At 38.7% G+C, this 13,117-nt stretch overlaps 1 protein-coding gene across 1 annotated transcript; it reads right to left on the bottom strand.

The window, feature by feature from the left end:
- Positions 1 to 7,078: 7,078 nt before the first annotated feature.
- Positions 7,079 to 12,072, bottom strand: Sec3 (exocyst complex component Sec3). Its single transcript, XM_073987858.1, has 7 exons — positions 11,063 to 12,072; positions 10,764 to 10,991; positions 10,249 to 10,698; positions 8,410 to 8,773; positions 8,213 to 8,345; positions 7,622 to 8,129; positions 7,079 to 7,557 (listed from the first exon to the last, which is right to left on the bottom strand). Exons 1-7 carry the CDS (start codon positions 11,768 to 11,770, stop codon positions 7,210 to 7,212), a joined length of 2,739 nt encoding a protein of 912 aa, XP_073843959.1. The 5' UTR covers positions 11,771 to 12,072; the 3' UTR covers positions 7,079 to 7,209.
- Positions 12,073 to 13,117: the final 1,045 nt, after the last annotated feature.

Below are 13,117 nucleotides of genomic sequence, written 5' to 3'. Positions count from 1 at the left end.
TAGACACAAATTTTGAATTTTTGTGGGGGAGGTATCCCAAGTAGAGGATCAATATGGATTATTTTAGAAGTTAAACTAAATTTGAACAAAATATTAGGAGATCCAATGTTTGGACCAAATTGGTTGCCCCGCTCACACCATTTTAGTGACACTTTTTAAATATTGGGGGAAAGTACCGGAAGTTGTGGACCGGTATTGCCCATGTTCGAACTGAAACTAAGTTTGGACAAAATATGACGAATCGGTTATTCCCTTCAAGAGTTATCGTGCCCAAAAATTTTCCGAACCGGAAGGAGTGGACCGATATAACCCATCTTCCAACTTACACTAAGTTTGGACAAAATATTACGAAAGTTTTATTTTGGCTCCAGTCAAACAGACGGACGGACATGGCTAAATCAACTCCAAATTGTCTGAAATGGATTTCGTGCAAACATACTTGGGGTCTAAAACCATTATTTCGATGAGGCACATTTTGCCCGTATGAAAGTGGTATATACACTTTCATCTCGTTAGCATGAATGCTGAAGGTATAAACAGGCATCGATGGTTTCTACTCATTCAGAAATATCATATTACAGACATTCCATCTGGAGGTACCCTCATATAAGGAATATACCAAAATATGAACCTACTTTAATTATTTTCTTCGTGGAGCTTTTCTACCCATTGAGAATGCAAAATACCAAGTTATAGGCACTACAATAATCTAATCCTTTAAAAGTCTTCACAATGAGCGGTGTCGTACTGTTGGGGCTGTATTAAAACGTGCATCTATAACCACAATACCCATATCGAATATTAAATACCAAATTTCAGTCATTTCGGTAGGATAATATGGCTAAACCCTTCAAAATACCGAAAATTCTTTGCAGAAATGCTGTATATCTCCAACTAAGACTATATGCCAATTTTTACCTATTCCTGTTAGATAATGCAGCTAAAACTTTGAAAATACCGAAAATCGAGTGTTACCGTTTTATGGGGTCTATATCAAAACATGGGCCTATACCGACAAATTTCTGGGAGAAAATTTTCTGGGGGAAAGATTTGTAGCCTCAAGAAATATTAAATACCAAATTTCACGCATTTTGGTAAGATAATGTGGTTAAAACCTTCAAAATACCGAAAATCGGGAGTTACTGTTCTATGGGGGCTTTATCAAAACTTGAATCTTTACTGACAATTTTCTGGGGGAAAGTTTTGTAGCCTCTTAAAAAACTAAATACCAAATTTCAGACATTTCGATAAGATAATGTGGCTAAAACCTTCAAATTACCGAAAATCGGTAGGTATCGTATCAAATTTCTTGGAGGAAGTGTTGTAGCCCAGAGAAGACTAAATACCAAATTCCAGTCATTTTGGTAAGATAATGGGGAAACACCTTCTATTGGGCCTTTTTCAACAGGGAGGACCTTCACTGATAAATTTCTCCCCAAAGAAGACTAAATACTAAATGTTCGACATTTCAGTGAAATAATGTGGGTAAACCCATTAAAATGCCGAAAATCAGGACGTATCGTTCTATGGGGGCTAAATCAAAACCTACGGCGATATAGCCCATTTTCAATATAATACATCCTAGAAATAATAGAAACTTCTGTACCACATTATAAAGCTCTACTATCTTAAATATTGCGAGCTGTATCTTGATTTCAATAGACGGATGGACCGACGAGCACTTTTACATGGACTTAGAATTTACATATGTGTATAGAATTTACATATAGGGTCTCCGACGAATATTTCAATGTGTTACAAACGGAATGACAAATTCTCTAGACCAATGAATTTATTTGAACCCGATCACGTATGTTTTCACCCGGTTGCGTACAGCCACTTGCAACACTTGGTACGTTTGGCCTTTGCCACCGTACGATCCCAAGGACGATGCATCGAACGAAATTACCATTCGAAAGTTATATCTCGCTTGATTGATGTCGACTCTAGTGACCAATACATGTGTGGGGTAGCGGTAAAGTGTGGAGCCACCGAGATAGAACTGCTAAATGTTTATATCCAGGCGTTATTCGCCTGACATCAAACCAATGTTGGAAGGTAATAACTGGCTGGTCCTAGGTGATTTAAATGCGCATCATGAATTATGGCATTCTCGTTGAGACCTCGGCTAATATGTGCGGAAATGGTACGCAGTACTTTTGTTGTTGTTGTAGCAGCATGGACACCTACCACCTACACCACAACACTGTGGTTTCGGGTCAATCCGTTACGATAGAACCCGCTGCCGTGGGATTGACGCAGTACGCAGTACTGTTGTATTACTATGCTGCTTCCGGAACCCATGTTGATGAACCGCAACTGGATAACGAGCTTTGATGATGGAGAGGAGTAAAAGCCTGGGTACATATGTAGCCCCGTTGTTGTTGTAACAGTGTTTTATTATTATGTTTGTATGTTCGTTCTCCTGTTCAATCTGGCTCTGGGTCTATCTCCAGTTCCAGGAAGTTGGCTACTTCGATGGGATGTAACCACAGATCCACTGGAGTCAGATGAGTAGGCTTGGCGGGGCAGTTGAATAGGTGGAGATGTCTTGCACGGCGCGATCGATTCCCGCCCAATAGGAATTTAGGCAACTGCAATATCCTAGGCGTAATTGAGCCAAAACTACTCTGGTTTGTCGTGGCAGCTGACGCTCTTCAGCTGCGATAGATGGGGGATGTGCTCCGATGACTGCATTCACACAATAATTGCTTATGGTCTTAGCAACTGTGTCCGTGTGAATGATGTTCCAACCTGCCTGATATGCCTGTTGATCTAGAGGTTCTCTCCTATATTGTTGGACCGTCGTCTCTAGAGCATGAATATCCTTCTTGATATGCCTGGGTGTATCGGTGGCCAGCAGATGGTGATTGGGATGGCTCTTACGGTAACACCCGAGCAAGTACTGCAACGATAGCATCTCATTATGTTGTCGTACTGGAAGAATCTTTGCCTCCTCATGTAGATGGTCCACTGTAGATTTGAGGAGGCACCCTGTTGCTGTTCTCAGGGCGGCGTTCTGACAAATTTGAATCTTATCCCACTGCGTGTCACATAAATTCGGGGACCAAACTGGCGCGCATAGCTTACCACAGACCTTCCTATAGCTTTATACGTGATCAACAAGGTTTCTTTATCTGCACCCCAAGTGCTGCAGGCTAGGGACTTGAGGACCTTGTTCCTACATTTCAGTTTATAGCAGATAGCTGTGGCATGCGCGGACGACGTGAAAGTGGTGTCGAATGTGACCCCTAGAATTTTGGGGCAGTTTGTGGTCGGAATTCTGTTACCATCGACCATGATATTCAACTATCTTCTATACTGCGCCGTCCATGTGGTGAACAGAGTGGCCGTCGATTTAGTGGCGGATATCTGCATATTCCTCGCGTGGAAAAAGGTGGTAAGATCGGTTAAATAGGAGTTCAGTCTCTCACAGATGTCATCAGGGTAGGTACCTGACGTACAATCATCCGCATACGCTACGATCTCAATGCCGTCTGGAGGGGCGGAATACAAGAAAGGTAGAGGTGAAACAGTTCCGGTGATATCACCCCTCCTTGGGGAACTCCCTGTTTCACTCTACGGGCTTGGATTTCTTGTTTCTGAATTCCACATACGACTGGCGACCACACATATAGTTGATTATCCAACGTTTCAGACTTGGCCGGTGGGTTGTCTGCTCGATGTCCTCGAACAGCGTGGAGTGCTTGACAGTATCAAAGGCTTTTGATAAGTCAAGCGCCACCATCACTGTTCTATCACACGGCCGTTCCTGGTTGAGTCCTCGACAAATTTGTGTGGAGATGGCGTGCAGCGCTGTTGTCGTGCTGTGCTGCTTACGGAATCCATGCTGATGATCGGCAACTTGATAGCTATTTCTAATGCTGGGGAGGACTAAGGCCTCAAAAGTCTTCGCTACAGGGAACAAAAGCGAAATCGGCCTGGCTTCAGTAGCGGGACCACTCTGCCCATTTTCCAGACTTCGGGAACAATAAGGGTGGCTAGCGACAGGTTGAGAACTTTAGTGAGATACTCCACTCCCGGCTCATCCAGCTGTTTCAACATAACCATGGAAATTCCGTCAGGGCCCAACGCTTTGGATGATTTAGCGTTCCTGATGGCATTCGCAACATCATCCATTGTAAACTGTGGTGGTTCATCCTCGGCAGGAAGAGATCTAATGCGACGTAACACTCTTCTCTTCGCCCAGTCACTCTCGGGGTGCTTGACAAACACTCGATTGAAGTAACCTGCACACCTCTTCGGGTCAGTCAACGTAACGTCGCCAAACGTGACTGAGGTCCTGCAATCCCTCCTTCCGGGTTTCGAGAGTGACTTAACCGTTGTCCACAATTTGCTTATACCGGCTCCAATGTTGCAACTCTTCAGATGATTTAACCACTTGTTCCGCTTATGTTCGCCGACCAGTGTCAGCTCCCTGACTCTAGGGTCGTCGGGGTTGGTTCGACGAAGCTCATAACGCTCATTTGCTAATCCCGTCGCCTCTGCTGGGAAATTTGGTCTTACTTCGGGTATTCGACCAGCAGGTATATGGCGAGCGGCTGCAGCATTGATGATGTCTCGAAACGTCCTTTCCGCTACCCGAACATCAGAAGGATTGGGCAATTCTCTGGAGCGGTGATTGGTGAACTCTCTGAAACTCGGCCAATCAGCTTCCTTATGATTCACGAATTTGCGGTGTTCAGAGGTGATGAAATCGGATGGTCTGCTGATGGAGACAATTATGGGGAGATGGTCTGAACCAAGGGAAATGACGGGTTGCCAGGTGACGTCATTTGTCAGGCCAGGTGACACGATGGTTATGTCTGGCGAACTGTGACACGCTCCTCTAATTCTGGTAGGGGCGTCCTCATTGACCGAGCAAAACGTAGAGCTATCAATCTGCTCAGCCAGCGCTATACCTCTCTGGTCGTTTCCGAGGGCCGAATGCCACATCTCATGATGCTCATTAAAGTCCCCCAGGACCAGACGATTATGACCTTCTAAAAGGAAAGCTAATCCCCCTCCTCCACATCTGGTACGATCCTTCCTTATTACGTTGTAACGATCACAACGTACTGAGCTGTGGTCGTTCAGCATGGTTTCTTGCACCGCCGCGACCTTGATATTCTTCCGATTCATAAAGTCCACTATTTCATCGATCTTACCTCGGAGCCCATTGCAATTAAATTGCAAAAAGGATGCATTTCCTGGGATTAGAACAACAACGGCTGGTGTTAAATGCTGCGCGTGCGGCTGCTGTTGGGGTGACTGCGGGGGAGTTTCTTAATCCGACGACGAAGGAGTTTCGTAATCTGACGACGACTCACTGGGGGCTGTGTTCGCGCAGCATGCAGCAACATAGTCCCTATCGTAGTCCCTCGCGTGGGCAAGTCCAGAGCAACCCCTTAAATGCACCCACTCCTGACATCTATTGCATCTCACCAAAGATTGGATATGGGTGAAGATGCGGATGTGACAAACCGAGCACAAATATATTGTTCCTGTTACTGAACAAAATTCCTTCAGTAAAAATTATAAGTTCTCAGTAATAAAAATTTCAAAACAAGTCTCTCAATTCATTCTTATTTACTGAACATTTGTGAAAAAAACAACATTCAGTAATAATTTGTAATAATTATTACAAATTATCGAGTACGCAGACACATTTATAATAAAAATAAATGAATAAAGAAGAAAAGAGCAATATAGTTCAAAATTGGCTCGGCTTTCTTTATTCTTTTATTTTTATTGTGGCAAGGAGCCAGGCGACGAGGTTGCTTATGTACACGTCTCTTCGCCTCTCCTATTCTTGGGAGTTACCCCAGCTTTGCTATCACCTTTTGATGCGTAGGTCTTGCAATTTCAAAAACAACGAATCTTCTTCGGAGTTCTTAGACAGTACCGTTGGAAGATCCAACATTACAAGATAAATCCCTTAGATCAATAAGGCTATGACAGGATTAAATAGCTGATGCCATAAATAACTATCGTGTAAACGCTAACATCAGGGGCCTAATTACGTGATTCGATATCGAGTTGTTTCGACCCGAGTACTCAAAGTTGGGATGACAACATTCGTTATCGAGTAAAATTATCGAGAAATTGAGCATAAATTTGCGAGTAATTTCTCGTAGCCAAATGGCCTATCGTAAACAAACGAAATGAAAGATTTCTTATTGTATTTTTGTTTAAAATGTAAAAAAAAATTGTTTATTGGCGGTTTATAGAGGAAAAATGTTATTAGTAAATAATTGTGAGCATTCTTTACACAAAATAACAAGAGAAATTGGGAAAAGTCCTTTTCAGTCGTTTTGAGAAATTGTGATAAAATTAGAATTAAAATAAATACATATGCATGCTATCATTAAACAAAAATTAGTGTTTGCCGTCGTTAAAATACAAGTTGAAAAAATATGATTTCTGCAAAACAAAAAATTATTTAATATTAATAGCCTTCACTTTATAAGTGAACAACTTTTTATAAAGTGCATTTTAAACAGTTCATCCCCCGTTGTTTACCAAAGGAAATACTCTCTCAGAGAGGCTAAGTCAAAACACCCACCAAATTCTCTCATTTATTTTGAGAGAGAATTATTAAGGTAGATGTATTAGCAAACTGTAACAAGAATGTCAAAACAATTTTGCAAACATTACTAATTTTCATATTTTCTTAGCGCAACTTCATTCCGAAATTATTATTCAATGTATTGTTCAAAAAATTCCACAAATATTTACATTTTTCATCCATAATTTTGTTTTTTAGTTTTTGCTTTGAAATAAACACATTTTTTTGACATCTACCTTCATAACATTCCCTGAAGAACACATAGTTCGATTACCGGTTACTCTCGAAACATTCGATCAACGATTTCGATCGAGTCTTATCATGCCGTTTTTTTCTCGTGTCGAAAACTTATTCACGAGTAAATTCACGATCGAATCGACTCACATAATTAGGCCCCAGAGTACTTCTATATATGACAGTCGGTTGCCTTGACAGACCAGAATAGTTTTGCTTCTACTACGCACCCGTTTCATTTACGTGTCCCTCTTTTCTATTTTTGAAAGATATACATTTTTCGTAGGCATATTTATTTTCCTCTATAAAATAAACCATGTCTTTAATACGTTGTAACAGTTTTACATTGTTTCTTCTAGAAATAACGTAAATAAAATAATAAATTAAAAAATATATACATGTTTAACTTAATGGGAACGTGCTATATCCGAAAAGAAGTTAAGAATATCTTGTATATTAAATTCCAAAGTTATCATTGAACCGGCATAACACTTTTGTATGCGTTCCTCCAGGAACTTATACTGGACAATAAACTCTTCTTGCATGGCATGCCAAACAACCTGCAACAGGTTCTCTTCCTCGCAAAGATGTTTTTCAACCTTTTTATAGAGATTCTCCATGCCTTTTTTAACTTCACGGGCAGGATATTGACTGATAACTTTGCGTAATTCCTGTTTCGAAAATGCCATTTGATAGCTGATCTCGGTTTCTTTAACACCTTGGGCAATTTTCTGTTGAACACCCTCGAAAAATTGCTGTAAATAAAGAAGAAATTTATGAAATCATTTTTTATAGAGAAGTTTGGTGGGGAAAACTTACATTTAACTTTTCCAATGGTCTACCAAAATAACATATAACATAATTTGTTAAGGCCTCTTGGTAACGTGCCTTAGCTTCTTTCTTCAATTCATCCAGACTTGGTACTTTCAGACGAGCCAACAACGAATACATATGATGGTAATTTTCCATGCGCACCACTTGCAGGGGTGTCTTCGGATGTTCCTTGGCATGGTTATTGATACCTTCGAATATGGCATTTATAAGCTGTATATATTTTTCCATATCCGTTCGTCTCGTCGATTTACGAAAGAAATCTTCTGTTGTTTGTGAAAAGTACTCGAAATTCTCCACATATGGTAAAATACCACATTTTGAACGTTTGGGTAATTTTGCATCACGTATCGATTGCAGCTGTTGTTGCATAAAACGATCGAAATTTCGTTTGACTTTAACAAGAACTGAGGCGAAAGTCATACTTAAAAAGGAATGTGTATCTTGTGCGGACATGACATGCTGTGTCAAACGATCCAATACATAAAGGGAGTAGCTAAAAGGTTCATATGTATTTTGATTAGATGGATTTAGAATTCAAAATTTGACCCATTTTGAGCCTTTAAAGAAATTACTTACAAACAATCAAAGCGTTCAAAGCTCTGTATAAAGTTGACCAATTCTTCTTCTAGACATCCGAATAGGGCATTCATAACACGGCGTACATCTTCGTTAATCTGCCGATCAATTTTCTTTTGAGGGAACTGAGTACCTAATAAAGAATACCGAAAGCTTAAAAATTTTTTGTCAAATATTAATTATAAATTTAATTGTACCATCTCCACCGCCAGTAGCTGAAGTGGGCGATAAAAGTATTGACTGTGACATATCAGTACTTTTTTCCATAACATCTAATCCCCCGGATTTGGCTGTGGGACTTATAACATCCATTTGAAAGAAATGTATACAGAATTTCTGTTCCTTTAAGGCTATTGGTTCCAATTCAGCTAAAACTTTTTCCAATACTGCATCGAAACGTTCACGATCTGCCGCATCAACTCCTGGGCCCCATTGATCTTGATTAACTCCCAATGTCCCGTGGGGAACAGATGAAACAGCATTTTTCTTTGAAATCGATGATGATGAAACATCCAAGTCTTCACGGGAATTACGAAGCTTTTCCGAGATTTGAAGTTTCGCCTGTACAAAGAAAACAATTTAATTAATTTCATTAATTCCAAGGAGCAATTCAATAAAAATCAAGATCGACTTCAATAATTGGTATGTTCCCGAACCTGCAAGAAGCTACTATTTTTTACTACGATACAAATGTTTCCCTTATGATATCGAAAAAAATAGTAAAAATTAGTAGATTCTTGCAGTCATTTTTAATTAACAAAAAATTATTAAAAACAATTAAATTACAGTGTTTTATTTATAAATGCACTTGAAACTAGAACATAATTTTTCATGATGGAATCTCTCAAATAAAAGGCTTGCCGTTTAATATTTGGTCTGTTCCAGAACTGCAAGAATCTACTAATTTTTACTATTTTTTCCGATAACATAAAGGAAAAAATGCTATCGTAGTAAAAAATAGTAGCTTCTTGTAGGTTCTGGAACAAAGCATAAGTCACCATTTTTAATTAAATGCAAGCATTTTATTTGAATGATTACATCATGAAAAATTATTTTCTAGTTTCAAGCGCATTTATAAACAAAACACTGTAATTTAATTGTTTTTATTATTTATTTTTAACATTTTAGTAATTAAATTTTTTGACCACTGAAAGCCTCATAACTAAATTACAGCCAATTAGGCCGAAAATTTATTTATTTATTTATTTATTTATTTATTTATTTATTTATTTATTTATTCGATATCAATACAAAGAAAAAACTTTAAAATGCCTGAAATCGTGTGGTACCATTACATAGAGGCTATACCAAAACCTGGACTAACGTCCACAATTTTTGGTGGGGAAGTTTCTGTATCATTGGGAACTCCAAATGCCAAGTTTCAGCCTATTCGGGCTGAAAATGAAGATAAAATTCTTAAAATACCTGAAATCGGGTGGTACCGATATATGGAGGCTACATCAAAACCTTGACCTATGTCCACATTTTTTTTCAGCAAGTTTATGTACCTTTGGGAGCTCCAATTGCCTAGGTTCAGCCAATTCAAGCTAAAAATGAAGGTAAAATCCTCAAAATACCTGAATCCGGCTGTGCCCTATGTGTTGAAAATAAGTTACTAGATTTGAACTAAACAAACACCAAAGCAAGTTAAATCAAACACTGTAAAAACAGAAGGTCTTCGACGGGGATGTATGACTCGCTTCTATTTATTAGTCAAAACTTAGCAAAGTGATCAAATATTCGGTTTTCACAACATCCGAGGTCTATATCACAGGATTTATGGGCCCCCCTACATAACATATAAAAAACCAATCTGTAATCAAGTCATATAGCCTTGTCTATAATATAGATTTCAAATCGATCCGAGCTGGCCCAAAATACATATGACAACTTTTCTGGCAGCAATTGTAATTTTTGGAGAAAGTGAGAGTTATGCACATGGGAACCCTTTGCCTCCTATCCAAAAACTGACTATTGCCGAAAGGGAAATTGCCTAAAGTAAATCTAGACTTAAAGACAATTCAAATAACACTTACCAAATTGAAAAAGTTCCGTATATCACGCTCATAAATTTTACTAAAAGCGTTGGTGTAAACTGTTGTTAAACCTTCATATTTTGTTCGATCCATTGCCTTGATCCAATGCATTAACTCCGTATAGGGCATTAGTTCTTGATGGACAGATGCATGATTGGGTAAAATTAAATCAGTGCTAGATGGCGGTGTGTCACCAATTTGATTGGATAAATGTATCAGAAGACAATTCAAATGTTTAATCACCGGTAACAGAAAGATTTTCTTCCAATTTTCAAAGCGTTTCATTTGATCACGTACTGCTGCTAAGCGTTGTAAAGACGGATCTATATCGCTGTTTAGGGCTTGCTGTAGACATTGTGCAGCTTCAATGGCAGCTTTTCGGCCTTCGGGTGTATTCAAAACTGGTGATTGTAAGACATTTTGATAGGCCACAGGGAAATCTAGTTTTGTCTAAAAAAAAGTGTGTTTCATAAATTAGTCAATCGTTTTATCAAAGAGTATATTCTTAGTCTTACAATTATTTTACTCAATTCCTCTTTTAATTTAATGTTGTTGTTATTGGCTACTTTAATCATGGCATTTTTGCCTCCAATTTTTTCCATGGTCTCTTTTACATGACTCAAAATCTCTTCATATGAATCCAAACGTTCCTCAAATTTATCAGCTTCTCCAATGGCTTTATCAATGTGTTCCATTAGCATCATTACTTGTTTCTCAGAGGCCAAAACGGATTGAATATTTGCCTAAAGGAATGAAAAGCAATTATCATTATTCCTCAAAGGTTGTTTTTATTTCTTTATTTATTTCTTCTTACCCCATCCAAGTCATGCAACTCCTTGGAAAGCTTTTCAATCAACAGCTCTGCATCTTTCACAGCATAATCACATTCGGTAAAAAGTTTCGACAGCTCGTTTGATTCCTTATCCGTCAATGCTGTAAATTCCTGGAACTCAGATTCTTCTTCGTCCTCCGTTTCGGCACCACTTTTTCGCATACCACCATCACGATTGCCCATATCACTCACACCCACACCAATACCCCCACTATTGACTCCACCATTTTTCTCTGGTGACTTATCCATTAGCCATGCGTTAGGTATATTACGAAATTCAGCCTTAACACCACGTCCACGTCCATGTTTCTGAACTTGCTTATAGAGGACAGCCAAAAAATGTTGTCTTTCATGCAGATATAGGGCATACCATTTATATAGTTTCTCCACCTGTATATCGAACTCATGAATTTCAAATTGTTCACTACGTCCGTCCACCCATTTGATTTCGTCCAATTGCCAAACGCGTTTCTTTTTATATTCGCTGTCCTTCTGTTCGGCCGCTTTAACCAAACACATTGTAACCACGGGAACTGGAGGAGGTGTCGTCACAACACAAAGATAACAAGCTCGTTTCTTTTTAAATGTTTTTGTTACCGTACAAGATGTGAGTAACCTTTCGCCGCACCCATTGAAAAGTTCCTTTTGCAGAGTATGTTGAATATTGGCCAGGGATCCGATGGACAACATATTGACTGATTTTGAAGTTCTATGTGTTCTGGAATCCTTGGGTCATTTGTTTATCAGCCTTAAATTCCTTAAATTCAATGTTTTCGTTTAGCCACTGAATAAAATTTCCAACTATACGCCTCTCATATTAGAGCTGGCATTTCTTGTGGTAGAAAGTTATCGATTCGTAGTTTTTTCTATCGATAATATCGAACGAAATGTTATTGCGTGTTCACACGGTCTAATAGCCCGTTTAGAATAGTCATTTTAAATCGACTCGATTTCTAAATCCAACTTTCAAATCCTAGTTGTTTAGACTAGTCCATGGTACAATAAGAAAGGTAGATGCATCGGCGAATTGCTACAACAAAGCAACTTTTTTTGTAATGTAAACTGTCAAAATTTTCGCCAAATGGTCTCTTGTTGTCTCTTTTTATCGCTTGTGTTTGTCTATAAAGTGTAGACATGCTATCTCTTACTTACCAAATCATATGGTTTTTTGTTTTGATTTTTCATTTCGAATTCATAGTTTTTTGACGTTTTAGATTCGATCAGCTGGGCTGAGGCATCTACCTTTCTAATTGTACCATGGACTAGTCTAAAATGATATAAGATGCCAGTCAGCTGATCTTTCCCAGCAAAAAGTTTGCATCCGCGGATGCTGTTGAATCACTACAAATGTACGGTACATTTGCCGTTGGAGTACATCTTTTCCTATGAATTCACTTATGAATTTTACAAGGGAGCGCGCAGCTAGGATGCACTCCATTTTGCTTCCACAGCACACAGCTAGGATGCACTTCATTTTCGATCCAAATCACAGCTTTTGATGTAGTGTTTTGGATTGAATTTAAAGGCACTCTTCGGATTGCATTTTTAATCAATTAAAGTGCAAGCCATTGCGATATATCCCAAAATAAATAAAATGCATTTATGATTTGTGTAAAACAAGAACACAAAGAACTTTATTATATAAACACAAATTAAAAAAAAGTTTCCATTAAATTCAATCACAGAGTTCGTCTTCGGACGGCTCACCGTGAAGACATAAAATTACATGTAGAGACTACGCCTAAGGGCTTTAAAACAAATGCTCTGTTCCAGAACCTGCAAGAAGCTACTATTTTTTACTACGATAACATTTTTTCCTTTATGTTATCGAAAAAAATATTCAAAATTAGTAGATTCTTGCAGTACTGGAACAGACCAAATATGGCGTCATGTTGGGCTATCGCTTGACATGTGCGCTTTCGAAAATTATGCTTGGTTTACATTTACGAAATCCACTCGATTTCAACTGTCAAATCCATAGTGTTACGAATGTAACTGATAGGTTTAAGTTAGTTTAGTTTAATTTCCGTTAATTTA

This window comes from Musca autumnalis, unplaced genomic scaffold (genome assembly GCF_047663935.1).
Source record: "Musca autumnalis isolate F117 unplaced genomic scaffold, ASM4766393v1 scaffold_4, whole genome shotgun sequence".
Classification (NCBI taxonomy): Eukaryota; Metazoa; Arthropoda; class Insecta; order Diptera; family Muscidae; genus Musca; species Musca autumnalis.
The sequence above is the reverse complement of the archived record's forward strand: the minus strand, read 5'-3'. Positions and strand labels throughout refer to the sequence as shown.

Excerpts from the sequence above, each read along its gene's own strand:
- Sec3 (XM_073987858.1), bottom strand. The coding sequence starts at position 11,770 with ATGTTGTCCATCGGATCCCTGGCCAATATTCAACATACTCTGCAAAAG. Across the intron at positions 8,774-10,248 it reads TACGGAACTTTTTCAATTTG|GCGAAACTTCAAATCTCGGA; the intron begins GTAAGTGTTATT and ends TTCTTTGTACAG. Across the intron at positions 7,558-7,621 it reads GACCATTGGAAAAGTTAAAT|CAATTTTTCGAGGGTGTTCA; the intron begins GTAAGTTTTCCC and ends CTTTATTTACAG.